The sequence below is a fragment of the Anomalospiza imberbis genome, chromosome 8, assembly GCF_031753505.1.
Source record: "Anomalospiza imberbis isolate Cuckoo-Finch-1a 21T00152 chromosome 8, ASM3175350v1, whole genome shotgun sequence".
In the NCBI taxonomy this organism is placed as follows: Eukaryota; Metazoa; Chordata; class Aves; order Passeriformes; family Viduidae; genus Anomalospiza; species Anomalospiza imberbis.
The window spans coordinates 30,634,829-30,662,260 of NC_089688.1; the positions used below are offsets into that span (position 1 = coordinate 30,634,829).

Here is a 27,432-nt window from a genome sequence, read left to right on the forward strand (position 1 = left end):
AATGTAAAATACAGCAGGGAAAAACAACAGACATATTCACTCTATGGTTTTAGAAACCTTTGATTTCTCACTAATAGATGGGGCTGAAATTTCATTCTCTAGTCCTTTCTCTCTTCTTTTTCTTTCCATTTCTGCTTTGCTCCCAGTTTCTGATACTTCTTTCATTATTCTTTGACTTTTAGAAGACCTACCATATAAAAACCCAAGAGCAATAAAACATGACAAAACCCCAGTCAAGCTAATTTCTAAATCTTTTTTTCCCCTCAACCATGAAATTGTGGGAACACATTTTTAAAATACTCAGAGCTGTTTGTTAATTTTGAGATGTCATTGCCTTTGAGGACTGCAGGAGGTACCATCCAAAGTCTTCCTGTGCTTCGAGACAGCTTTGAAAACATATCCCTACAGTGACCAAATGGATCAAAAACTGTAAAAATAGAAAAGCTACAAGGGGGCTCAATTGTTTCATCAAAGGGATGGAAGGGAATAACAAATGTATGAGAAGCTGCCTTTGGGAAAGGCTTCAGTAAATATGGCACTGCATGCAAATATGCTGACAAAATCCCCTTCTCTGTAAGAGACAGGTCAGCTCACCAGTGCCATCTGTAATCTTTGTAAGGGCTCTAGAGCTGATTTTTATTTATTTTGTTCTTTTCCAAAATTAAATCTGCATTTTAAATCTTAACTCATGCCATCTTAGTAATTAGTTTCAGCATCTATCCGTGCCAATCATTGCCACCATAATTTTCGTTAATTAAAACCAGTCATGGCAAGGGGAAATTAAAAATGCAAATGCCTCAAGTTTTACACCAGTGTCTGTTGTGAAAATTTGGAAGCTTTTTTTGAAAAGGCAACAAATTTTCACTAAAATAATTGATCTGCTGCTGTTCTACATTTGTAGCAGAGTATAAACCTGATGTTAATTAACATGATAAATATTAACATGTGAACTGTGTTTTGGTGAGCCAGGAGCAAATAAACCAAATGCTGCTTCCAGGAACCATCCTTTTCACTTGATGCCTTGTGAAGGCTGCCCTAGAGCAGAGGCTGGACAGAGTTATAGAATAAAGCAGGGATTTATTAAAAGGATCTCCTCAATAGATCCACCTTGGGCAGCACCAGAGCCCAGCCAGGGCTGCACCCAAGATGAACCCAAATGGTCCCAAAATGCACGAGCCCTCCCGGGGGCTCTCACTGTGATCAGCTCTGCTCCATTGGCACACTGGAGTTCATTGTCCCATTCCAGCTTTAGCCCATGCAGTCCCATCCTGCTTGTTTTTCTCTCTCCAGCCCACGGTGTTTGTGCTCTTGGGGCTGAGATTTGGATCATTTGTCCTTGGTGCCCAGCTGGAGAAGGAATTGTTTTGTCTCCTGCTCTGTGAAGAGAGCTCACCATCCCATAATATGAAGCTCAGACCCTCACACTAAAGCAGCACAGAATGTGAAAAATAGAAAAGCCAAAACCCGAGGCATCACACTGAGAGAGGGATGGGCCAGAGCATCCACACCCTAATCTGTGCAGAGCATCAGAGTCTCTTCCACCAGATGTGCAAACACCAGCACATCTGGAGCAGCTGCTCTGCTTTCACAGGTCTTTTGTCACTATTTCTTCTCACTGCACCTGTTTCCTTCACTGCTGTTAAGAGAGAAAAGGCAGGACCAAATTCCTCCTTACAGTAACTGCACAGATGTGAGCCCATGTTAGAAATCTTCATTCTTCTCAAAGGCAAAATTATCTCAAGCAGCAAGAAGGGTTTGCTGCCACATTATGGCTTTGTAGAAGAGCCAGAATTCTCATCATTTATTAATGAGGATTTTGTTTTGACAGATGCGCTTTGTATCCCAGTAGCTGTAAGTGGTTTCAGTGTTACAAGCACTTTCATGGGAAACACTGGTTTCTCACAGCTAAACACTGATTTTCAGAGGGTTGATGTGAGATCCAAATGTCTCAGGTAATGAGGAGGTTTTGCTATGAAGCCTGCTGCTGTTTGTGAATCCTTTCATTTGAGGATCACATGGCATCAGACTGGGACATAACAAACTCACATTTTTCTTGGCTGTGCCACCAGTTTCTTGGGTGACCTGCATGAGCTTCTTCATCTTCCTGTGACACAGCTTTTCCTACAGCAGAATAAGCATATGGTCATTTTTTCCTTTGAGAAGTTGCATGGCAAGGAATTCAGTGCCCTACAACACCAAAGCATTGTTATTTCAGTTATAACAAGGTAAACTTTTCCTTTTCAAAGCAGCTGTCTGTGGTTGATCCCTTGCTGGGAATGCTTTTGCAGGCCATTAATGCTGATGGGTATCAGCAGCAAACATTTAACAGGATTAATTACCACTGCAGTCATATCATGTGAGGAATCTCCATTAATCACAGAAAAAACTTCTTGGTGTTTAGGGTACCACTGAGTTTGGACCAGTCGAGGCTTTCTTTATGTAAGTGATAAACAAAATGTTTGGGTAGCACAGTTTATCTATTCCTACTTCAGGACTGCTTATGGACAAACCCATCATTTCCCACCCCTACAAACTTACCAGGATTTTGTGATACCTGCAACCCAACAGTGCTGCCCATTGCTGAATCTTTGTGCATGAAAGTGTCTCACACAGTGACTCACTGAACTGAAGAGATCTGGAAAAATCACAAATCAGATTGGTTTCAACCTAATCAGAAACGCAAGAAGTCATTTTGCCCCAAAACCCTTCTGAGGACTGAGGAGATCAATATGGAAATTGAAATAAAAAAAAAAAAAAAGGTTTCCGACTGAAAAATAATGCACTTACAGTTCTCATTGTATTTTGTAATGAAATGAGGAATGCACTTAATTTAATGATCCCAATGGTAATACCTGAAGTAATCAAGTTTCTATTTGATGCTCTTCTTATTCCTCTCTGCCACTTTCCTTGTGTAATTTCTAATCTTCCTACAGTAATTTTTAAATTACTGCCCAACAATCAATGCATAAATAAGAATATGAAGAGGGCTAGAACAGTGCAAATATTCACAGTGTCAAACAGTCTTACCTGTTGCAAAAATACTTTCCTGAAAGTCACATAACTCGTTCTTCAAAAGTTTTAAACAAAAACTAAAGAAAGGTGATATCTTTTAAAGGGGGAAAAAAGTATTAAATTTTTTTGTGTTTTGGTGGTGTTGTTTTGAGTTAGTTTTTTTTCCAGATCTCTGTAAAGGAGCGCTTATCCCTCAGTAAATTGTGGCACAATGGATTAGTCATGTTTGTCAATATCCTGCAAAAAAAACAAGCCCTTGAGATTATTTGTGTTTAAATTACTTTACAAAGGACTACAAGATTCCAAAACTGTCTTTTTTCCTTAAAAATATGCATGAAATAATGACTGTTGGCAAGAAATAATGACTGACCTGCATCTATCCAATTTGTCGACTTTTCCAGACCAATCAGCATTTCTAATCCCTGGAAATTTAGGTGACTTTAAATCCTCTGGAAAACAATTTTTCCAAATAGAAAACCTTATGGATTTATGTCTAATTTCTGCAGCCCACTTTGTGTGCTCACCAATTTTACATTTGTAGGGTGTACAAAAGGTTCTCATATTCAGGCCAAGTAAGAGGAGGATTAATTGATTAATTACATTCTCTGTTTCTGGAAGGTTTCTCCTCCTTTCCTGCAGAGGGAAGGAAATAGCTGGACACGGAGGACCAGGGTTTCCACAAGGCTGAAAACAGCCCTGCAAGTGCTGTCACAGGTTTTACTTGGTTTAAAAAAGTTTTATCATTAAAAATGCAAGTCAGAAGTTTCAAGTAGTATGCATCAATATTTTAAAGCTACATTTACAAAACGTTGGGAAGTTAGGTCTAGGAACTTGTGGTTTTATTTGAGGAATATTTTATTACTAGATTAAACATTTTTCTTGTGTCAAAATCAAGAATGCTTTGTAAATATCATTCCTCTGATTCTGAGCCCTCCTTGGCTTTAATATTGTATAACTCATGGTAAATATTTAATTTTTTTGTTTATGTTTTCTGCTCTGAAGCTTTCATGTCTGGGATCTGATTCAGATTGATCATTCTGTCTTCAGGGATATTTTGTTTAAAATTCTGTGGAGAACAGAGAGCTTGAGAACTGTTTTATTATGGAAAACTCATCTACAACAATCCACTTTACAAAAAACATCTCTATTCCCCACAATGAGCAAAATGCAACAAAGAGAGGCAAAGAGAAGGAACATGAACATATAAGGATGAAGATGGAACAGAATTGATAAGCAGGGGGAAGGTACTTTGGGCTCACCATTTTAGATCTGTTGCCCTTGTCAGTCAAAAAGTGGCTCTTTAATTTGTATTAAAACTGAATATCAGCTCCTTCTCATAGCAAAACTTCCAGAACTGCTGGAAGAAACAGTTTGCAGGGGGATGGGAAATAAAAGAGAGGAAGCCTTTAAAGAATAGCTGGACACTCAGCCTGTGAAAATTGTGTTTACCACAGACTATTTGCCCTGGCTGGCAGCAGCTGAGCTCTGAGCTGTGCTCATCAGGCTCATGGGGATCTTCATTGTTGTCTTGTGCTCCTTAATATCTGCAATTTCTCTCCATTGCTACCATAAGCAGCCACCTTCTTTCACCTGCTGAAGTTTTGAAGATGGGAACTTTGGTGACAGCAGATCCTGTGCTTTTAATACTGATATTCAAACCTTGAAAACCACTCTTTTTTTTTTTCCCAAAGAGAGTTCTAGAAATATTCTTCTCCCAGCAACCATCAAAAGCACTGGCAGTCTTAGCAAAGTGTTTTCTCCAATTCTGAAAGCCTTAAGTATACTGAAACCACATGGTCATCAATATAAACATTTATTGAATTATATCCATTCAGAATTAAGGGATAAATAGTCCTTAAATCATGCAAATTTCAGACTAGACATTTTTTTCAATTAATTAATTCTCAAGGGAAGATGAATTTATGTCATGTCCCCAGTAAGAGAATATTCTTACTCCCCATTACAGGAGTTATTGTGGAAATCCTACTCTCAGGGATCTGGGGGCTTTTAGCATAATGAAGAACAGAAATATCAAATCTAAACTTGCCAGGTCTGGTGACGTTTGCAGACAAATGCATCACAAAGGGAATTTTGCATTTGTTGAAGCAGAGAAAATGTCCCCTTGCTCCACAGAGGAAGATAAACAGGTTTGGTTTTTATTCAACCTACTGTCAGCATGGTGATAATTTAGGAAAACAACCTGGAAGCTTGGGTGGATTCAGTGGTAGTGAGCTCAGCTCAAGTATGCAGCACAAAAAGCATTTCCTCCGGGATGGAGGTACAGAAATCATCACCTCAGAGGCAAAAGTTGAGCTGTAGTTTGATGGAAATCAGCATTTTTGTCAGAATTGAAGATCTGGATTACAGTGGAATTTGTTGTATTGTTTTATAGGAAAAGAAATGGGACGTGGTTGGATATGACAGTATTTGGAAGTATTCTCACAGTTTATGTCTCATTAAGAATGCCAGTCATGAGTATATTATATTAAACACACCCTGAGTGAAATGGTTTCCAAGTGAAGCCGATTTCACCCTTCCTGCTCTCCCAGGAGTCCTGCTCTGGAGAGCAGGAAAAATGAAATACTGAAACCATCCCCAGTATTTGCAGCACAGGAATGCAGCTGAGCTTCAAGGCAACAACCTGAAAATGAAAGAAAGAGGTACATTTCCTTCTGTAAGAAAATCTAACACAGATTTTAAATTCCCCAGCCAAATTGCACTCAGGAAAAATCTGATTTCTTAAATTACCTCATACAGTGGTGCTTTTAAAGGTTATTTCCAGGTAAGTTTGTCATGACAAAGCTGTTGTCAGATGCTTTCAAATATTATTTGTGTGAAACAAGCCACCACACATCTGTGAATTCCTGTACAAACTGCCCTGTTGTAAGGTGAACTTCACAGATGCATTTCTTACAGCTCTGCTTTATTGTGGGAATCAGAAAAACAGAAACTTCCACAGACACTGAAGAGTTTAATTTGCACCCTTAGAAGCAGCTTAGATTGATGTAAAAATACAATATACAAACATTAAACAGCAAAGTCATAAATTTATATTTCTATAGTTAAGAAAGTTTCTTACCTTAAGTAAGTAAAAAACTGTATTAATGAGATAGTAAAGAGTTTATAATGTAAGGGTGTGGTTGTATAGAGTAAGCTGAGAGTTTAGATGTTATAATTGAAACAGATGTGTGTAACTGTAACAGAAACCCATTAAACAAAAATATCTGCAATACAACAAAATTAAGTAAAAGTGATAAGTTAAAAAACCAAAATAAACCTTGTAACATCTGCCTATTAAGTTAGAAAGTTATATATTACCTCATTACAAAAAAAACTGTAACTACTCTTAAACTATAGCCAGTTACTCTCATAAATCTCACAACCTCTAAAACTAATGTTTGTCTAAGTAATGAATCATTCTTAACCTAAAAATAATCCCATTCCGTCATTATTAACAACAACAACAATGCTTTATGACCCCACAATGAGTGAAGTTATAAAAAGACAAATTCTTTATTGTTTCTGAATTTTTCAACATTGCTCATTTCAGGCAAGCTTAATGAGGTTTGGAAGAGCACTGTAGAAGTCCTGGATATCAGGGATGCTTTTGTTTCCTGCATTTCATCATAATTCCCACTTGAACTCACACCTCTCAGGCATGAGATGTCTTTCACTGATCAAATTCCTAAAAAGAATTTCAATGCCAACTCCTGAAGGCCTGTTTGGTTTTTTGGGGGATCTGTACCTGTGTCTGTGAGTGAGTTTTACTGATTTTTTGTTTTTAATTACCTTTGCTTTCCTTGTGCTAAAGAGAGAAAAGTCAGAACTGGAAAGGTAAATAAAAATACATAAAATCAAGTATGGGAACATTGCCACAGTGTGGAAGGCCTTAAAGTCAATTTATCACAACTGGAGCCAGTCAAAATCTCTCTTGCACCTATGAGAATGAACTAAACCAGCAGATATTGTGATTTTTCTGGCATTCACTGCATGCTAGAAGAGCAATTTCACATTTTAAGGAATCATCCTTAAAGAAGAGGATGTGAACATTGCAGAAAATCATCAGTAAAGCAAAACCATAACCTCTCTCTCCACTACTTTCACTAAAGGGAAAGAGCAGATGGATACTGCTAATGCCACAGAACATAAACCAACATTTACAGCTCAGACAGGGCTGTAAAGAAATACATTCTATTCATGGTTGGTGAGGCAGGGTTCTGATCTTTGCTAGAAGATCTATTTTTTTTTTAATGGACTCTTCTGAGGATGATTTTTATATATATGAATAGATTGTATTTGTCTCTTAATAGATTCAGTATTTCAGCCAAGTCATTTCCTACCCTGCAGACACTTCTAAAGACAGGACACTTAATATGTCAGAAGTGATGGGCCTTATGAGGACTTTTACCTCTACATTGCCTTTATCAGTGATCATAAAACTTGCTTTTTCAGCACTATTTCAAAGTCAGATCAAATATTTATTGTACTTATGGGAATTATTTACACAAGCTCTTTAAAACCTGAAATCTGAAAAAGTATCAAGACTCATTTGATTCCTTTCTGTAACTCAATGGCCCCTGTGAAACAGTTTAAAGTGTGGAAAGCAGCACTGGCAGGAAGCAGCTTTGAAGAAGCAGCTCCTGTGTTCTACCTTCAGTGCACTGACCACAGATTTTTTCTCTTTCCTGTGGTTCCCAAACTTTAATTGCTGTCAACAACAGCCACAGCCTTTGAAACATCATCAGTGAACCAGCTCCAGAAGCTGATTTTTAAACTATTTTTATTTAATATTTTGACTCCAGCAGCTGTGTGGAATTGCTCTCTGACACAAATCTGTGTATGTTTTTCTGCTGCCACCATACAGATTACAAGAGATAATAATTTTGTTCTGCCAGACTGCTCCATGATATTCTGCTTCTTAAAGATCCTTGGTGATCACTCCTTCTTTTATTTAAGCTGGAAAAGTGAAAAATCCCAAATCAAATTGTCTGGGAATTGTGGTGCGCTTAAACCTTGTGTTCCAAAAACTGCATCTTTTCTTCTTGCCTGTGATCAATTTATAATTACTCCAGAGGAAAAAGAAATCATGCACAGCTAGAGGGAAGTCACAGGTCATTACTGTGCTGAGATGCAAAGCAAGTTTTGTGCATCATAATTATGGAATTTTCCCGTAATTTCTACTTTTTGCTCCTGTTTACCTGCTAGACTCAGGCCCTCCACCTAATAGATGTAAGTATATCAAAGGTATAAGAGCATTATTCAGGATGCTTTATGAAATTCCACCAAAGACCTCAAATCCCACAGCAAAAACATTGGGTAATGCTCTTAAAATATATTTTACTAGGGGAAAAGAGCGATTATAAAGCTTCTTTAAACACTGAATATGTGATGCCTTCTCAGAAACAACTTCCTGAAGCAGTTGCTGCCTCTCCGAGGGACTGTGGGAACACATCCATCACCTGGGCAGCCACAGGAACCACTGACAGCCCAGGAGCTCTGGAGGAACAGCCAAGGTGGTGAGCACAACCTGGCTTTAATGTCACTGTCAGCCTGCTAGTGCTCCTTGTGTTTACAGAGGGGTTTTGTCTTTCACAGGTCATCCCAGCATTTTATTTGATCCTTTATCTTGTTTTACCAAACCAGGATTGAAGTATCTTCAGTGTCCCTTGAGCTTATCAGAGACTCAAAGTTTCACTGCCTCATCAACCAAAGAGCGCAGGATTCCCCCCCTTGTTGTGCAGGAGAGGCACTGGTGAAGGAATTGTTGTGGTTCAAGTGGCTGATGATGTGCCAGGCTGGTTTTTTACTGCCCACATGCAGACTGTACTGCTACATACTGAATTCTACACATTTATTTTCCACGTGTGTTCTCCATCCAGAGCCTTGAAGCAGGGCCACACTTTGACTCCCAAACTCCATTGGACATTGGAAATAAACCAGTCCTAATATGGATTTTCCCAAAGAATGTGAAAACCATTTAATAAAAATATTATACATCATGAAATAATTAAGGTTTATGCTCTCATAAGAATTATTTCTGGGCTGCATCCAAACTTAAATATTAATGTGTAGGTTATATAATGTGCAGAAATTAATAACACTTTACTGGGTATACATGGTTACCATGGTTTCTGGACATTTGAATTTTTAAATTTGGTTTATAAAACCCTTCACAACCCAAAACATTAATAACATGGATTAAAATTTTTCCATCCGTTTAATATGCAATATACATGAGGACACTTCTATTTCTCAATATGCACTTTATCAAACTCAGTAAATTACTGTGTTCACATTTTCATTAGCTGTAGTCATGGAGTTGCTGATGGCTCTTAAAACCAGTTTTTACTTCATTTTCCATTATTTTTTCAGGAAGCCTGTCTTCTTAGAGACTTCTTCCTCTTTAAAAATTTATGTCATGGAACCTCATGTTGTCAAGAGCACTGATTGATTCATCAGTGTTGAGTATCCTGCATTGTTTCACACAGACTTCAAATCCCAATTTCACACCACTGTTGCTCTCATCCTTATCTTACAGCATAATGCACAGATGCTGATAAATTACTTAATAGCTACCAAAAAAAAAAAAAAAAAAAAAAACAAAAAGAAAAAAAAAAGAAAAAAACAAAGTCCTTACTTTGTACCTAATAAAATAATAACCAAATGCTCTCTCAGGTTGCTGGGGTGTTTCCAAAGCTCTGAAACACTTCAATAATTCTCCCCTTTATCCCATTTGTTTGATCACAGTTCCTGGCACCCCTCCACGCTTTCCTAAAGCAAGAGCCAGAGTCTGAACTCCAGGAATACTCAGCACTAAAAAACTACAGGGCTCTGCTAGTGGAAATTCTGATTTCTCATCTTAGGAAAATCCCCAGATTTTGAGGTCCAAATCAATCAAATTGGTCCTGGATGCTGATGTCTGGAATTGGCATTCTCGTTCCCTCTTTGTGTCCATGAGGGATCACACGTCTTCCAGATCGCTGTCCTTTTTTTCTGCACTATTTCTCCAGAAACTGCAGTTTCACTCAGTTAATGTATTTCAGGGAGGTGGGTAAATGTTCATCTGCAGGAATACTCAAAGAAAGGACCAGAAAGAAATGTGAGGGCCAGGGCTCCTCAGTGATTGTGTTACAGCAGTCATGGATGAAATTAGAAAGAAATGGCCCAAAACTGACACTATTATTCAATTCACATACTTGAATGTGTGAATTAAAGAATTCTACACTTCAACATCTTTTTGGACCCTTAGAAAAAGAGAAGTATATCAGGGGAAGGAAAATATTTTCAGAAAAAAAAAACACAACAGCATCTCAGAATTTTTTTCCTTTGGTGAAACTCGGACAAAACAAAAGGAGACTGCAGGCAGTCATCAGGGTCTCGTCATCGTTCACTCCACAGCCTTTGAGAAGTTAAATTTACACCTCCAGCAGGTTCAGTGGAACTGAATTAGACCATGTTCACTTGGAGGGAAGATTCTGGATAATTTTGAACTTTGAAGTTGAAAACATTTGGAAAAGGAGACAAGTGTTTTAGTCTTTGATTAAAACCATCTGGTTTTGCATCAAGTTGATAGAGTTCTGGAAGCTAAATATTCCACACTGTGAAATTCATATATTGGTTTTATTTTGTGTTAAATTTAGCAGAACTCTGACACACCAGAAATAGAATCTCCTTCATCAATAGTTTTTATTTCATCTTTTTCTGAATATCCAACATGAAATTAAAAAAAAAAATCTCTACTGGGATGATGAAGTTAGTCTGTGATTAAATAAATCTTGACTTTAGATATATTCCCTTTGCAAAAAAAAAAAAATTTAAAAAGGAAAAAACCCAAAGTGTGAGGCAAAACTCAACTGTGCAAATCTCTTGCTCTGTGCAAAACCTCTGATAAGAGAGGATGGCATCAGTTTTTAGTCAGCCCCCTTTCAAGCAGGGACACTTAACCAGCAGAAAAGTCAAGGAGCTTTAAATGCACAGAGCAGAAATGACAGCACCAAGGCAAGAGCAGTGTGATTTGTAATGCAAACAGAACCCTGCCCCATAGCACGTGTGGGTTCTTACACACCCCATTCAAACTGGGGTTTGTATAAAGGAATGCAAAATGGATCCAAAGTTCACCAGTGGATCCCAGGAGCTCCTGCAGCTCTAACTTAAGGCTATGGAAATCAAAGAGGTCCCAGAAGCTTTCACAGGAATATTCCTGCAATAATTACTATGTAAAGGAGAAGCCTAAAAGTGAGACTGCACATCTCTACTTCAATCCTGCTTTCTCTTGTTCAAACTCACAGAAAAATCATTTACAGCCGTGAGACAAAAGCTATGTAGACTCATACTTCTCATTATTTATTTAATCATTAACTTATTAAAACGGTTTTTATGATCACCCAGAACTTTATTCTCCATATGTCCTTAGTGAGGACTATTGGAGCTGTCTGGAATGAAGTCTCTCCCACTGGGTATCACAGCTTGGATACTTGAGAGGTTTTAGTGGGTTTAATGGCAATAAACTATGCAGTTAAAGAGCTGAAAGCTTGGTATTTGCTTTTCCTACAGCAGCCAAAAGCATATCATTATATTTACAGAAGAGTGAGAGAACAGAGTGCCTTGATGTGTTTTGCATTCTTGCTTGGCAGTGGTTTAAATTAACAATAAGATGTGAAAGAGGACATGCAGTTAACCACCCCCAAAAAAAGAAGTTAACATCTCTGAACATCTTTAGTTCACATCCATTTGCTGTGCTTCAGTTTGAGTACTCAGTGTTGGTGAGTAGCTGTGGATCAGAAGTGGAATCAGTTCATCCAGGGCACATTTCTAGTCCTTTCAGCTCTTCCAATGATCCTTATCATAGCTCACAAACCTTTTCCTCATCTCCTCCCTATCCCTCTGATGAATCTTCAGTATGCATTCAGCTGGCTCATGCACCCTGATTTTCACCCTATCTGACCCTGAAAACCACTCAGATTCATTTTTTTTTCCCAACCAATTGGTGACACAGCCCTCATTTCCTCTTTTGCTTTCCTTTTTCTGATATCTGTCCTTATCTTCAATTACCTTGAGTATCTATTTCCTTTAGGCATTTCACTCATTGCTTGGTTTTCTGATGTCAAGAAAATGGATAGAAAACTGTCAAGAAGTGCTTCTGTTTCTATTGTGCAATAAAAGTTGCAAAAGACCCTTCTCACAAATCCAACAAAGCAAGAAAATAATAAAAAACATGAGCAGAAGAAAGTTGCCCAAGGACACGGAGTAAAACCACACCATAAGCAAAAATAACTAAAATTAATGACGCTACTGGCTGCTCAGGCTCTTACAAAATTGATCTCCAGAGGTGCAGATCACGTAGTCCTCAAATAACGACAAAGAAAAGGTAACAAAAAAGCTCTTTACTTCTCCAAAAAGGTATTTTTCAGTTTTAAGAGTAGAGAGAGATCTTTTGGGACGAGACAGCTCCAAGAAAAAAGTTCCAAGGGCATGGTGACCTGGAAGTGGCAGTGAGTGGTGTTCTGTGCTTCAAGAGCAGAATTCCTTAGAAGACAGGTGGAAAAGGCATCAGCTGCAGGTTGTTTCTTGAGTCCCACTTGCACAAATTCAACTGTGACTAGAATGAAAAGAAGGAAAAGGAGGATCAGCATTATTGCATCTTCTGTGACACTGCAGCAATGTAAGAGCGAGTAGCTGGCATTACATTCTTGCCGTCTCTGGCCATCTAGTGGCATCTTTTTCTCCACAAAATACAACAAAGAAACAATTACAATTATTATTCCAAAGGGAAACAAACACCCCAACAGCCCATGCAAGTACATAATAATTATTATCTTATTAATGCTGTGGCACAGAAAATTGGTTTAGAAGCTTCACAGAATCACACAATCAGGTTGGAAAAGGGATTACTGAGTCCAACCTCAATGCTCTGCAGCCCGCTGTGCTCCAATGCAAATGTCCAGTGCTCCTGCACACGGATGTGTCATCCCAGGTGGCTTTGCCTGGCCTGAATGACACCTTGGGGACATTTGGAGGATGGGTTGGTGCCTCGTGGTGCAACGTGTGCTGCTGCTGCCCCTGAGGGTACCAAAGAGGTCTGTCACTGTGGTGTGTCACTGAAGAGGTACTTTGGAGCAGAAATCACTACGGTGATAAAACTGTTCCAAGCAGCTGGAGATGGGACAGGGAAGAGAGCTCTTTTCCCAGTGAGGTGGCCCAGGCTGCAGCCTGACAAGGAGCACAAGCATCCCTGGAGCCGGAGTCTCTGCATCCCACGCTCCTTCCCCCTCCCAGCCATGGATGTACCACCGACACAGCAGCACCGTGTCCCCAGCCGTGGGTGGCACATCTGGGGGTCCCCTCTGTGCCACCTCCTGCGCTCCTCAGTGCAAGCCACGAAGCTGCTGAGACGGGTCAGCCACAAAGATGAAGAGGGGTCTGGAGCATCTCTCTGATGAGGAGAGACTGAGGGAGTGTTTGGGCTGCAGGAGACTGAGAGTGGATCTCAGCAATGCACTTAAATATTTAAATAAGGGGTGTCAGAGGATGGTGCCAGACTCTTCAGTGGTAGCCACAGGATAAGGAGCAACGGCCACAAACTAAAACACAAGAAGTTCCACCTCAGCACGAGGAAGAATTCTTCGCATTGAAGGCGGCAGAGCGCTGGGACAGCTGCGCAGGGCGGGCGGGCAGTCTCCTCTCTGGAGACATTCCAAACCCACCGGCCGCGGGTGATCTCCAGAGGCCCCTGCCGACCCGAACCGCGCAGGGATCCGCGCCTGGCCGCGGACACGGCCCCGCCCGGCCGGGGCAGGGCAGGGCAGGGCAGGGCAGGGCGGGGCGGGGCGGCGGAACTGCCGTTCCCGGGCCGCGGGGCCGCGGCGGAGCGGGGAGCGGCGGCGGCGCCGAGGCGGCGCTTCCTGCGGGGCGGTGCCGGCAGGGCCGCGGGCTCGGCACCGGCGGCCGGGGCTGGGGCGGCCCCGCCGGGCTCCGCTGCGGGCTCCGCTCCCCGCCGGCCTCGCCATGCAGCGCTTCACCGTCAACATCAAGCTGCCGGCGCGGACCCTGACGGGCGCCCTGAGCGCGCCCAACCGGGGCGCGGCGGACTGGTGAGGGCCGGGCCGCGGGCGGCCGGGCGGGGGTCCCGGGTCCCTCCGCGGCTCCTTGGCCGCAGCCACGGGTCGGGCTCGGCTCTGCCCCGGCGGGGTGTCCGCAGAGCCGGTGCCGAGGTGTCCGCAGAGCTCCGAGCAGCGCAGGGAATCGCGGCCGGGGTAGCGGCGGATCCGGCCCTGGAGAGGCCGCGAGTGCTGCTGTCCGGCCCGGGGCAGGGACAGAGCCGTGCCCAGCGACCAGCCTAGCCCAGCCCCTCCCGGCAGTGGCGTACGGGTGCCCATTGCAGCAGAGTAGGTTGGGATTAGGTGCCCGGAAGGAATTGTTCCTGTGTGGGTGTTGAACCCTGGCACAGGGTGTCCAGAGCAGCTGTGGTGCCCCTGGATCCCTGGCAGTGCCCAAGGCCAGGCTGGACGGGGTTTGGAGCAGCCTGGGACGGTGGGAGGTGTCCCTGCCATGGCAGGGGTGGCACCTGTGGGCTGTAAGATCCCTTCCAGCCCATGATCCTCTGGTTAACTTCTGAAGTCAGACAAGCCTCAGCAGATTTTTGCTGTCACTGTAATAATTGTTGACATGCTCCTTTATTGTCTATAAATAAGTAATAAATAAAAAATATATGCAATTAATTATATCATTGCAAATACATTTCTTACCTGTGTTCTTACATCTAAAATTTGGGAATGGTCTTCATGAATTCCTATGTGATGTATTAAACTTACAGAAGAAGATTCTGAGATGGACACAAAGAGATGCTTTGTGGTGGCTTAGGGCTCCAGCAGACAGTGCAATATTATTTTATAAAGCTTTTATGTCGCTAAATTGTATTTACCATCTGATAAACATCAAATAGGATGTCTAGTAGCATGCATTCAATTTACCAAAACAACCCCTCATTCCTGATGTGAAGAGCTTTTGTTGTGTTTTCCTTGTTGATGATGCTCTGTGCTCTCCCAGGGGCTGGCAGGGTTTGATTGCATATGGATGCCAGTCCCTCGTGCTCGTAGTGGATGCCAGCTCTGCTCAGACCTTGAAGGTTTTGGAAAGACACAAAGCCAGTGTTGTCAAGGTGAGATGTTCCTGGTTTATGGTATATTACTTGATTCTGGTGTTTATGTTATCCTTTTAAATTGCTGTAAGTACTTGACTCGATGTTCCATGTGATTTTGACCTGAAATCTGATGTGAAATACATGTATTTTACGTGATCTCTCCTGCAGCTAAGTCACATCATGCATGCTGAAATTTGAGTTGAGGTTGATGGTGTAGCTTTCTAGAAAATGTAGAATATAAAAGAATATCTGGAAGTGTTTGTTAGTGTTACAGAACACAGATATGTTTCTAAGAAAGCTGTTAACATAACAGATTTCAAATGAACATTTCAAAATATCAAATGAAGCTCTTTGCTGCTGCCCTTTCTGATCCTCCCTGTTGGGCGAAGTGCACCATTTGTCTAGGAAGTTACTTTTAAGCTTTTCCTTCTTTTCTTACAGTAGCAGACAAAACTGAACATTTATCTTAGGGCTATAAAATGGCTAAAATTTTAGTATAAGTGCAGGTTACCTGTGCTTTCCTTTAAAGGTCCTTGACTTGAAATTGCAGAGTTTGACACTGGGTGAGTGAGGAACAGGTTATATTTCTTTGATTCATCTTTTCTTTGATTGTGGACAATAAGAGGTTTCACTTAGGGTTTAGAGGATTGTTTGGCTGGCAGATGTGTTTGATGGTCCTTGGCACAAGTGCTGTATTTATTAGAAGGCTGTCAATAATTTATGAAGAATAATAGAGTCTTAGGTAGGGGGGTTTTTAGTGGGATCTTTTTGTGGTAGAAGGAAAAGGTTTAATGTGTCTTAATGTGTCTTCTGCTTTATCATTTTTGCTTAAGTAACAAATTGTAGCAAAATTAGTTTTTGATCTATGCAGTGATAGCATTTTAATGAGTTTTGGTTACATTCACTAGCTTTGAGAAGTTATATTATTTCATCAGGAACAGAAGTGCTGAAGTCCAATAATTTATAAGATAATTTTGCAAAGTCATTACTTGAAGCTTTATGAACAGAAATACACTGTAAGAAAATGGCTGATTTATGAGGTGCAATAATGAAAAAAAAATTCTCTTCTATGTGAAGAAATAGGCTTTATATAAGAAATGCTTATGAGGCCGTGATCATTGCAGATACCTTTACATTGCTAAGAAATTTTCTTCAATTCCTATTTTTTTAAAGAATTTGTAAATGCTAAGAGCACAAATGAGCTGGAGTGGATCTGTAGGAAATCTCTGTAAACTCCTTGAAGTAGAGGTTCACATCAGCAACCTCAGTCCACTGGGGATCTTCTCCCCAAAAACCTGGGCCTCAGTTCTAAAAAATTCCAAAACACACCACATCTGTTATGAAGAAAACAAAGAAAAAAGCAGTTGTTTCATAATCCTTTTGCAGTCCATTTTGCTATTTTCCTTTAAATACATCCTCTCCTTTGGCTGTTGTAACACTGTCTGGAATAGGTAAAAGCTTCCCTGAAAATGGATCCGTGGTAGTTGTCCGTCTGTCCAAATGCTGTTTGTGTGGGACTGAAGATTTTGTATGGAGTGGATTATATCTGATTTTACCTGTACAAAGAGTATTGAAAGCATGCTTTTATGGAAGAAAATCTAATACAAGAGAAGTTTTTTGATCCATCACAAGAATGAGAGGATTGAAATGATGTTTGTGTCTTTTTTGATCCATTAGTAAACAGTGATAATAAGGCTTTATAAATGAGGTGGTATGAATTATGAAAATTAAAAAAAGTCACCTCTGCTTCCTGTTTCTGACTGATGCTGCTGTATTTTGAAGTCAAGTAGACAGTGACTAATAATGTTAGAAAATAATTTCTTTTAGCAGGTGGTCGGGTCCTGTGTGGGGACTTGTTGGATCAGTGTGACTTCAGAAAGGAAAGAGGTTCATGGTGTGGGAGCACCACATGGGCTCTGCTTAGGGCTGGTCATATAAAGATCTCCTTTTTTTGTTGTTGTTTTGAGCTTGGCGACAACTCCTCCCTTGAGAAAGGAGGTTTTCCAGACTTGAAATTTGCTTTGAAGTAATATGCATTTAACTGAGAAATAAATATATTTGTAGGTTTTTACAGTTACAGTTACACAGCCACCTGCAGATATCCTCCGGGGTAGTTCTTTCTTGAACAGCAGGGAAGCAGGAATTGCAAAAATGAAAATTGTAGGTAGAGGAGAGTCTCTCAAGAATTCTTTGTGATTCTGGTAGAAACATGCTTTGAGTTTATAGAGATTGTGTGCTGTGCATGTGTCACATTTGCTTAATTTATTCAGCTGGTTTGTGAGACAGATGCTTCTCACACCTCTGAGAGGGGCAGCACAAAGGTGCCAGCAGGGCTCTGAATGCTGCTGTAAATCTGGTTCATGGTGCAATTAGTGGTGCCTAATGCCAGTCCTGTTTCAGTTTTTAAATGTCACATTTTCAGGATGTGCAGAAAGCCCTGTGTTTGCCTCGCCCTTTCTGTGACAGGCAGTGACAGCACACAGGGTGGAATTTTTGTAGCAGGTGAATTCCCATTAGCTTAGCAATAATGTTTCTTTATTCTGCCAATGTGTGCAGTCTCTCCTGGGGCAGAAGTTCACCTTAAAAGCAGATAGCAAAAAACATGTGGGATAGATAAGGAAGAAGTCAGTGTTATCCCTCCCCGTGTAATCTGGGAGAAGTTGTAGGCAGAGTGTTTCAGATTTGAAGACACAGATTTCTCATAAGTATTGCCAATTTACAGGCTTGTGCAGCTTGAAATCCCAAGCTGGAAAGTGGTACCTGGAAATCAGTGGTGGCAATGTGCTGAAAATAACCAGAAAGGTAGCAAATGTCAGCAATATCTTGTTTTTGTTTTCTTAGGAGACAACACATAAATAAAAGACTAACCTTCCTTCCTCACCAATATCACAATATATTGGTCAGATTAGGAAAATTGCATGTTTTAGGATGTGTATAAGAATGGAATGATAATTTTTCAGCTTTCATTTGATTGGAAGTCAGTGGGTTTAGGTTTGTGGGTGCCCACAGAACCTTAAACACTGCCATTTGGTTTCCTCTAAATATTTGAGTAAATTCTTTATATACATAGTGTATATGTTTGGATTGTTGTACTTACCTTCAGGAACAAGTATTGTTGATTTATGTAATTTGAGAATATCAGCCATGCAGTCATGCAGCACAGTGCTGACCCACCTTACATTTACACAAGTGCTGTTGGCATTTACTATTACTGTGCTTTTTTATTGAGTTCATTTTCTGAAAAATATGAACTATGGTGTCTGTGCCTTACATTTGTCTCCTTTAACCAATTCCCATCTGCATTTTCAGGTTAAATGGGCTAAGGAAAATTACCACCACAATATTGGCTCTCCATATTCCTTACGTTTGGCTTCTGCTGATGCCACAGGGAAAATCATCGTGTGGGATGTGGCAACAGGAGCAGCTCGCTGTGAAATACAGGAGCATTCAAAGCCCATCCAAGGTAATGATAGTGCCTGATGTTCATATGGGAGTTGTTTTATGGAGCATTGTGTACAAATCCATCACCTGCCTTTTATAAACTCTGCTCAGTTCTGACAGGGAATTTTCCTCTTGGGATTACTAGCCCTCTGTATGTTTGCTTGTTCATTTTATGAGTAAATGTAAGATTTACTGTCCCCCAGAGGAGTGCTGTTAGATTTAATTCATTATGGTGATATTTTCCAAGATCTTGTGAAAAAAAGGTAGAACCTATTTTTATGAACATTATTGATTAAAATAATAACGTTTACTATGTCAAGTGCATCTTCCTGCTCTTCCTAATCAGTTGGGAGTTGGGGTTTTTTGGGGCATTTCAGCTGTTTAAAAACTTTGTGATGATGCTTATGTTATACCTGGTGGGCTTTTAAAATGTATTATGTAAAAGTCCTCCTATGAAATTAGGTTGTTTGGTTTTTGTTGTTATTCTGTTTTATAAGTCTTGGGAAAGAAGGTGCAACATTTTAAATCTGATACTGAGCCAGTGAAAAGTTGTTTGTTGACTACAGTTCATTTTAGTTTCATCACTTTTTGTTTGTGTGTGCATTATAAATTGGGTTTTATTTACTCCTGACACCGATTCACTGAAGGTTTAAAGAAGTCCTGACTGTGCCATTTGAAGATTTCTACAGCTTTTTGGACCAAATGAAGCCTTTTATTTTCTGTGAAACAAAGGAAAGCTCTTACCACCTCTGAAAGGGCTAAGTGTTACACTCAGTTTCATTTTCCTCTTGAGCTTAAGACTGATTAAAAGGTTTTTTAGAGTGAAGAAGACATTTGTGTCCAGGTCCAAACTGATACCATCCCAAATATTGTTTCCTGTTTCTTTTGACAGACATGCAGTGGCTGTGGAATCAAGATGCTTCCAGAGATTTGCTGCTTGCAGTTCACCCACCAAATTATATTGTACTGTGGAATGCAGACACAGGCACCAAACTTTGGAAGAAAAGTTATGCTGAAAATATCCTGTCTTTTTCATTTGATCCCTTTGATCCCTCACATTTAGCTTGTAAGTTTATATGTATAAAATATGTATAAAACAGTGGGGCCTGGATATGTGTGAGCAGGAAAATTGTTAAACTGAGATGTAAATGTTGAAATTAAAAGTAATGGATTGGAGAGAATAATGTCAGAAATGCCAAAAAGAAGTCAGAAAGCAAAGGCAGGGAGCCTTTGGCCAGTGTGGAATCTTAGTTCAGAAGGGGCTGCTGTGTGGGAAGGGGGAAAGCAGGCATGAGAGGAGAAGTTAGAGATCTGAAAAGTTTGAGACCTTACAAAAGGAAGTGTGAACTGTGTAGAGTGAGCTGGAGAAAGCCACGGATAGAGAGCCCTGTGAAATGTAAAAGGCTAAAAAGGGATGGGTGCTGAGGGAGAAGCCAGTGAGATAAGTAGACCAAGAATAAATGTTATTTTCAACAGAAATTATTTTAGAGGACTCAGTGTGAGATCAGTACCAGAAGTGATTCAGATGTCAAAGGGGATACAGTGCAGATTTATTAATTTTAGCAGGAAGAAACTGAGAGAAATAGGAGAGTCACCATTTTATTCTTGAATTTAGCTTCATCAGTCCTGACATGTAATGAGACAGTGCAGTTTTCAGCCTTTGTAGTTTGGGGATTTTTTTATCTGCCATATCATTCAATCTTCTATGAACACTTCAGCTGTACAGCTGAGCTTTGTGCTGCAGCATAAATAATGTGAATGAATGATTATTTGAGCAATGCTCTGCATGAGAACAAAAAAATGGTCAGTCAGTGTGTATTTTTTCTTCTATTTGCATTGTGAATCTTAAAGAAAAACAGCTGGTGAGAGAGAATAACTGAGCTTCTGCCAGAAATACAGTAGTTTTTAATATAAAAGTTGAGTTTTTTGGATATTAATTGATTTTAATGGATCATCTGCTGCTCTTCCAGTTAGAAAGTGCTGGTTGTCTAGAATCATGAGTTTTCTCTCTGGTACAGTATTACCAAAGTTATTAGCATTTCTTCTCACCAAAATGTCATTAAAATGGAACTCCACAATCAAATTGCAGGCTGAATTGTGCTATTTTTCTTTCTTGGTCCAGTGCTCACCAGTGAAGGAATAGTGTTCATCTCTGACTTCTCCCCTTCCAAAGCTCCTGCCAGCTCAGGGAAGAAAGTTTACATCTCCAGTCCTCATTCCAGTCCTTCTCACAACAAGCTGGCTGCTGCTACAGGGGCCAAAAAGGCCCTTGATAAAGTAAAAATCCTAATCAGTAATGAAAAACCAAGGTAGGTTGCAAATATTTCTTCTCAGATAATGCTTTGTGTACTTGATTTTGTCAGTGTACTGAGGTTAAAGGCTGTAAGGTAATACACACAACAGTATAACACTGAAGTAAGCAGTGTGTGTAAGGATGATTTCCCGTGGATGCCAGTAAATGTCAGGGCAGGCAGTGCTGTTCCTAAGTGAATTGCTTTGGATTTGAGATGTGCAGGAGTTACACTTGCTCCATTTGAATGAAGTGCAATTGTTAAAATTACTCTGTAATCTTATTTAGACAAAAGTCAACAGAATGTGTTTTTGGAAATCAGTGGTGCTTTGCACTGCTCTGACAGAGAAATGGAAATCTGCAGTTGCCTTGTGCTCAAAATAGGGGTTACTTGAAGAAATGCAGTTGCAGGAAAAATGAAACTTTTAATTTTATTTTGAATCTGAACTGTTCATTACACAATCTGATAAAAGCTCCTGTCTGATTTTACAGTGCTGAATCTGTAACACTCAACGACTGTCTTCAGTTGTCATATTTGCCTTCCAAAAGAAACTACATGCTCTTACTGTATCCCAGGGAAATTCTGATTCTTGACTTGGAAGTGAATCAGACAGTGGGTGTGATTGCCATTGAAAGGACAGGAGTGCCTTTCATACAGGTGAGGTAGATTTCCATTTTTTCAATTATTTTTTCCAATTAATTGACTTCTTTAGTCACAAATCCTGTAGCTGAAGAAATTCATGGAAGCGTTGCCTTAACAGTAACACTTTTAATGCTTTGCTCAAACGTCAGGAATTGTGGGCTCCCTTGCAAGTGTCCTTTGCAAAGGGTAAGATTTTGAAGATGCAATCTAACAGCCATCTCTTTGCCCAGGTAATCCCTTGCTTTCAGAGGGATGGGTTATTTTGCCTACATGAAAATGGTTGTATCACATTAAGGGTTCGCAGATCCAACTGCAGCATCTCTGCAACTCCAAATGAGGAGCCAGGTGAGTTTTGTGTCAAAAATGTCCAGAAAGGAGCTTTGATGCATTTTAATTAATAATTTAGCATCAGTAATGACCATCATGCCTCATACAGGATGGTGAATCTAGTGCCCTTCTAGTGTTTTGTCTCTTATATGTTGAATTTAAATTTATGCTGTGTTTTCCCAAAACAAATTCTGAAAACAAATTCAAAAAGTTTTTTAATTCCCTTATATTAAGTGTGAAATAGATGATATTAATTATATTAGTTATATTAATTAATTAATATAATATTATATTAATATCCTGACTATCCTTTTATTGCTGAATAATACTTAAATTAGTAAGTGGCTTAAAAGTCACATATACAATAATGCTTTAAATAAAATATTAATGTGTTCTTTTTATCTGTTAGGGAAAAAACGGTTTTTAGGCAAACACAAGATAATTGGAAGTAATTTGGTCAGTTGGAAGGATTGATTTTAGACCTAAGATATGGACTTAAATTTGTATTAAAATCTGAATTATTAAACTTTTGTGTCATGAAATGTGACGAAGATTGGTCTTTTAAATGTAATGGTGGAGACTGGAAAAAAGGGAAAACATAGTGAGTTCTGTTTGTTCATTTTGGTTTGGGCAGTTTGCTAATTTCTAGTGAGTTGCATTACTGGCTTCCAAGTTCACCAATAAAGCTGGAATTTTGGATTGTGGAGAATAGGTTCTGCCCAGCTATGAAGCAGTTATTGTTTTAGGTTTTTCAAGATTAATATGGAATAGTACATTACAAAAACAAAGTTACATTTTGGAGAACTTTCCAGAGCTTTGTTGTGTACAGCAAGATGAAGAGTTGTTTTTGGTTGCTTTTCCTGATTGTTGCACAGGAAGCACATGGATTTCAATCAAAGTGCTCAGTCACGCCTCACAATTCCCTCTGTTGATTACTCCCATCCCATGTTTTTCACTCTGTTCTCTGTGGGCTGCGGGTGTTGCAGATCCAGAGCCAGCTCAGGAGCTGGTTTATGATTTAAGAAGTCAGTGTGATGCCATCAGGGTGACCAAAACAGTTCGACCCTTCAGCATGGTGTGCTGCCCAGTGAATGAGAATGCTGCAGCTCTCATAGTCAGTGATGGCAGGGTGATGATCTGGGAATTAAAATCCAGCATTTCTGGCAGAAATGTGCGCAGCAGGTAATGGGATTTACTTTTCTTACCAAAGTTCTTTTGTTTTCCAAGTGATGTTCAGTATTTTATTGGATTTTAAAGGCAACAGTGATCCTTCTGTGCATGGAAGTGTTTCGTGTGCTTTACATGTGTGTGAGTGAAGAAAGAGGAAGAAATTATGTCATCCAGATAGATCAGTTCCCTTTCTTTGAGGAAGTGCAGGAACTGTATTTAATTTTTCTTTTTTTTTAAAGGCAGTTTCACCCTGAGTGTCTGGACTAAGAAAACAAAAGATAGAATGACTGTTTTATTTTGGGGGAGCATTTTCCTATCATTTGGCTTTCTTCAGACCATATAATTTCTCTTAGGAATGAATCCCTCACTTTCAGTCACCTGTAAGGACCAAAATGAGTCTGTAAAGAACTACACTTTTAGTAGAGGAATGGCTTTCTACTGGTTTTGTGTGAATTTGACACTGAGCAATATGAAGCTGCACAGTAGGTGACTGAAATATGGTGGTATAAAAAATAGTTTTATACACAGAGCCTTTAGAATTTTAGATTTGGGGCAGTCTCTCAAAATACTGTGTGAAGTGATACAGTGCTTGGAACAGTCAATGTATTAAGGTTGTTCTGCTGAAGTAACCCTTCAAAGTACTATGGAATAAAATAAATAACTTACTGCCATAAAAAAAGACAATTCTTTTAAATGTCAGTAGTACCAGGTTTTCAACATAGATCTCCTGTTGCTCATCAGAGATTTAGTGTTTTTATTCTTAGTGTTCCCAGAAATAGTGCTAGATAGATTACTTGTGCTGCATATCCAGGAAAGCTGTTTAGAATCTAAATTGGTTTTTACTTCTTCTATTCTTAAGGGTTATTTCTAAAACATTGATCTTTGTCAGGAAAAATGTAGTATAGGGGCAGGTAGGTCTGTGCTCTTTGCTGATGACACAGAGCTGCCCCAGCCCAGCAGGACACGGCTGCAGGGGCAGTTTGAGTCCCTTGGGGATGGAGATTGTGCCTGCATGAGGAACTTGTTCCCATTTCTTTTGCAGCAGTTCCAGTGCTTCACCTCTGTATTCCCCAGTCTCCTTCTGTGGAATCCCTGTAGGAGCATTTCAAAACAAACTTCCAGACCTTTCATTAGACAACATGATTGGTAAGAATTTCTTCCATTGATACTACTGCTACTAATTTCTCGTGGTTTTGAATCACTGTACATCTTACCTTACCTAGGAACTTAAGGTAATTTTTAGAATTATATTTTAATAGTAACTCTGAAATAGAAGAATTCCTGTTTGCTAAAGAAATTATCAAATGAATCCTCTTGAGGATTTTATGTTGAGGGCCAATGTTCCAAGTTCATTTTCTTTGAGGATAAAAAGTGTTTTAAAATGGAATTTGGAGAAAACACTTTGATTTTTTGTTACTAATCTTAGACTCTTATTTATCTTACACATCCCCTCTTTGTGAACTCTAAACAGCAACCAGTCTTCAGAAAATTTTCATCATTCAAAGCTCTAGAGGAAATGTGTCTTATACATAGTTTATAAATTTTTATTATATAAATTTCTATCTCAAAACTTTCTATAAGATCTCCAATTAAAATTTCATTCTATCAAGAGCTTTCACTTTTAAGCAGGGCAGGGTGCAAGCGCTGGAGAAGAGTTAAGGAATTCATTTCTGCAGGAAGTGCACCTCAAATTCCTGCTGACAGGACTTCTGTCAGGGCTGCCTCTGCCTCCCTTCGCCATCCGCATGTGCCCACCCCTCACAACCAAAAACATCAAACAGTATGAGCCCATCCTTGCTGTTGGTGAGTGCCTTGAGCAGGTTATTCATTGCTCTGAAAAGAATAGATCCTGTGTTAAATTCAAATATAGTTGTTGATACAGAAAAAAAAATCTACCTGTTGATGCTGTGTAATTTATTGCAGATAGTCACCTGTGTATTGCTTTGGTTCTGAGTCCTTGGGTTCTTTTTTCTTGCCTTGGGTTTAAACAATGCTACCTGAAAAAATGCAATATAGTAGCAAGTTTTTATTTATCCTCTTAATTACTGTGTTATTGGTCTGCTGATACACTCAGCATTTTATGTGTTGCTCTTACTTCATTCTGAATGTCAGGAAATAGGGACTTCTGCAGCCCTGCATTCCTAGAACCAAGCTAATGAACTTTGCAGAGACTTTATTTTTGCTCTGATACGAATTTCTAAAATTACACTTGCAGCACATCATTTTTTCAAGATGAATCTATTCTGTCTTACCACAAATGTAGTTAAACTCATCTAGCTATTAGAATAGTTGCCAGTGAGCACCTGATGTATTTATTAACTCAGAATTTTCCCTATTTAAAGCTGATTTTTCTGGCATCCTCTTTCAGAGTTTTGCTCTGAACCATAGGCAGTCCATCATGACTTGATGTGATGCTGCTAAAATGTAACTTGTGGTTTCCCATGAGCTGCAACTGTTAAAAAAGGTGAAATATAAAGATCAGAAAACAAACAGGTGTAAAGTGCATTTACAGCAAGGTCTTTTTAAACTTAACATACCTGAATGGCTCTTTAGGTATCCATTGCTGTAATTCATAATGCTGATACGAGTATAATGAAGTGTCTAATGGAAAATTATAAGTTTCAGTATTTAAGAAGGTTTTTGATGTAATTGAAGCTCAAAGCTACTAGGTTACTGATTTCTAATTTGAAAAAAGTCATTATTTCAGGATGAGAAAGCAGAATTGCTTTAATGATTCCATAAAATCTACGCAGGCATTATTGGGGGATAACAGTTAAAACATTTCCTTTGGGCATTTACTCATCTCCAGTAATCAAAGCAAAAAGAAACATTCCTTTCTTCTTCAGCTGGCTGGGTATGTTGTGGAAATGCAAGGAGAATAATCAGATTTTCTACAGGCTCTGCAGAAATGTTTGGGAAAATGTCTTGATCCAAGTGGCTGCAGAGGGTTTAACATTTGGGATTTAAGTGCTAGAAATTCACATAATTTTTATAAAGTTGTAAAATATAATAGTTACAGGTATCTAAAAATGAGAGAGAGAGATATAGCTGTAAATCTTGCATTTTCACTAAAGCATGGAAGAATAATATGAGTGCCTATATTTTTTTATAGGTACAAGCAATGGCTCTGTCCTGGTGTTTCACCTCACAAGTGGACTCCTCCACAAAGAGTTAAGCATCCATTCCTGTGAAGTCAAGTAAGATTTTCATTTTAATTCCTGCTATAATCCTTCTAGGAAACAAATGCTGAAACACCTGAGTGATGTTACCCAGCAGTGTGGGTGTCTTGCCTTGCTGTTAATGAAATCAGGAAATTTGTTAAAGAAATCAGGGTAGAGTGCTCTACCCTGCCTTTGCTGTGTGAGAGCTGTAACACCCTGACAAAACTGTAATGAAAATTACACTGAAAGAAATATTGGAATTGCATCTGTGCCTGCTGATCTGGGGGGCATATCAACTACTTCCAGTCTCTTCAGTGCACTGCAGGACAAAGAAGTCTTTTTAGGACAAGAAACTTTATTTATTCCATAACTATTGGGATTCTTCCTTTGAAATAATGCTGGTTGCTATGTCAGGCTCTGTTTGCTTTATCCCCTTGGGGCTGAAATTGCTGTTGAGACAGTTCTAGTCCTAAGGGAAGTAAAGATAATTTTTTAAAGACTGAATATAGGAATCAGTATTTATCCATCCTAAGAAAGTGCAGAGTAAATTTTAAAGCTTTTGTGCTGTGTTTTTGTGTGCACACAATGGCAGAACTTTTTGGATAACTGATGGCACAGATATTCAAGGTGATGCTTGCCGGATACATATTTCCAGGCAGATTTAAGCATGAAAATAAAATACTTATTTGTAGTACAAATATTAATAAAAAATTGCATCAAGAATTGTGTTTTGAAGCCTTCATCTGGTTAAGGTCTGCATTTTACTGTACCTTCTGCAAAAAGTTAAGTACAGATTACTGAGAATAGGCAGCTCTGAGAGTTCATTGGGGAAACCTACCACCAAAACAAAGTAACTTTCTTTATGTTTGTGGTGTGATTACTTAGCACTGTAAGAACAGAATTCCCCTTTCTCTTCTAAACCATTTAAATCTCTTGGTTTCATACCATTAACTACACATGACATTATTTTACTTTCTGTTATGCAGCACAAGAGGAGAGTACTTTTTAATTACAGCGATTATAAAACTGAAAATGAAAACCCCTACTCACATTTCATTTGTCAAAAAAAAAAAAAAAGGGAAGATGGAGAGGGAGGAGGAAATAAACACAATTTTGAAAAAAAAAAGCTTTGTGCATTACTAGAAGTATTGTTAGTTTGGGTTTTTCAGTTTTGTAAAGGGTTTGCAGCTTTTGAGAAACTTCGAGAATATATTTCCTTTCTAGCAAATGCCCTCAACAAATCTTTTTA

General features: G+C 39.4%; 1 protein-coding gene across 4 annotated transcripts in view; it reads left to right on the forward strand.

The window, feature by feature from the left end:
* Nucleotides 1-13,916: 13,916 nt before the first annotated feature.
* WDR11 (WD repeat domain 11) overlaps nt 13,917-27,432 on the forward strand; it is a 35,607-nt gene continuing 22,091 nt past the window's right edge. Inside the window, exons 1-11 of one of the 4 annotated variants that reach the window (XM_068198226.1) lie at nt 13,917-14,102; nt 15,058-15,169; nt 18,461-18,614; nt 19,485-19,658; nt 20,715-20,901; nt 21,375-21,540; nt 21,756-21,870; nt 22,839-23,034; nt 24,065-24,168; nt 24,652-24,825; nt 26,135-26,219. In XM_068198226.1, the coding sequence (XP_068054327.1) occupies nt 14,017-14,102; nt 15,058-15,169; nt 18,461-18,614; nt 19,485-19,658; nt 20,715-20,901; nt 21,375-21,540; nt 21,756-21,870; nt 22,839-23,034; nt 24,065-24,168; nt 24,652-24,825; nt 26,135-26,219 (1,553 nt within the window). In that variant the 5' untranslated portion in view covers nt 13,917-14,016. Of the gene's footprint in view, nt 14,103-15,057; nt 15,170-18,460; nt 18,615-19,484; nt 19,659-20,714; nt 20,902-21,374; nt 21,541-21,755; nt 21,871-22,838; nt 23,035-24,064; nt 24,169-24,648; nt 24,826-26,134; nt 26,220-27,432 lie in introns of all 4 variants that reach the window. The other 3 variants (XM_068198227.1, XM_068198228.1, XM_068198224.1) reach the window with 3 other exon arrangements.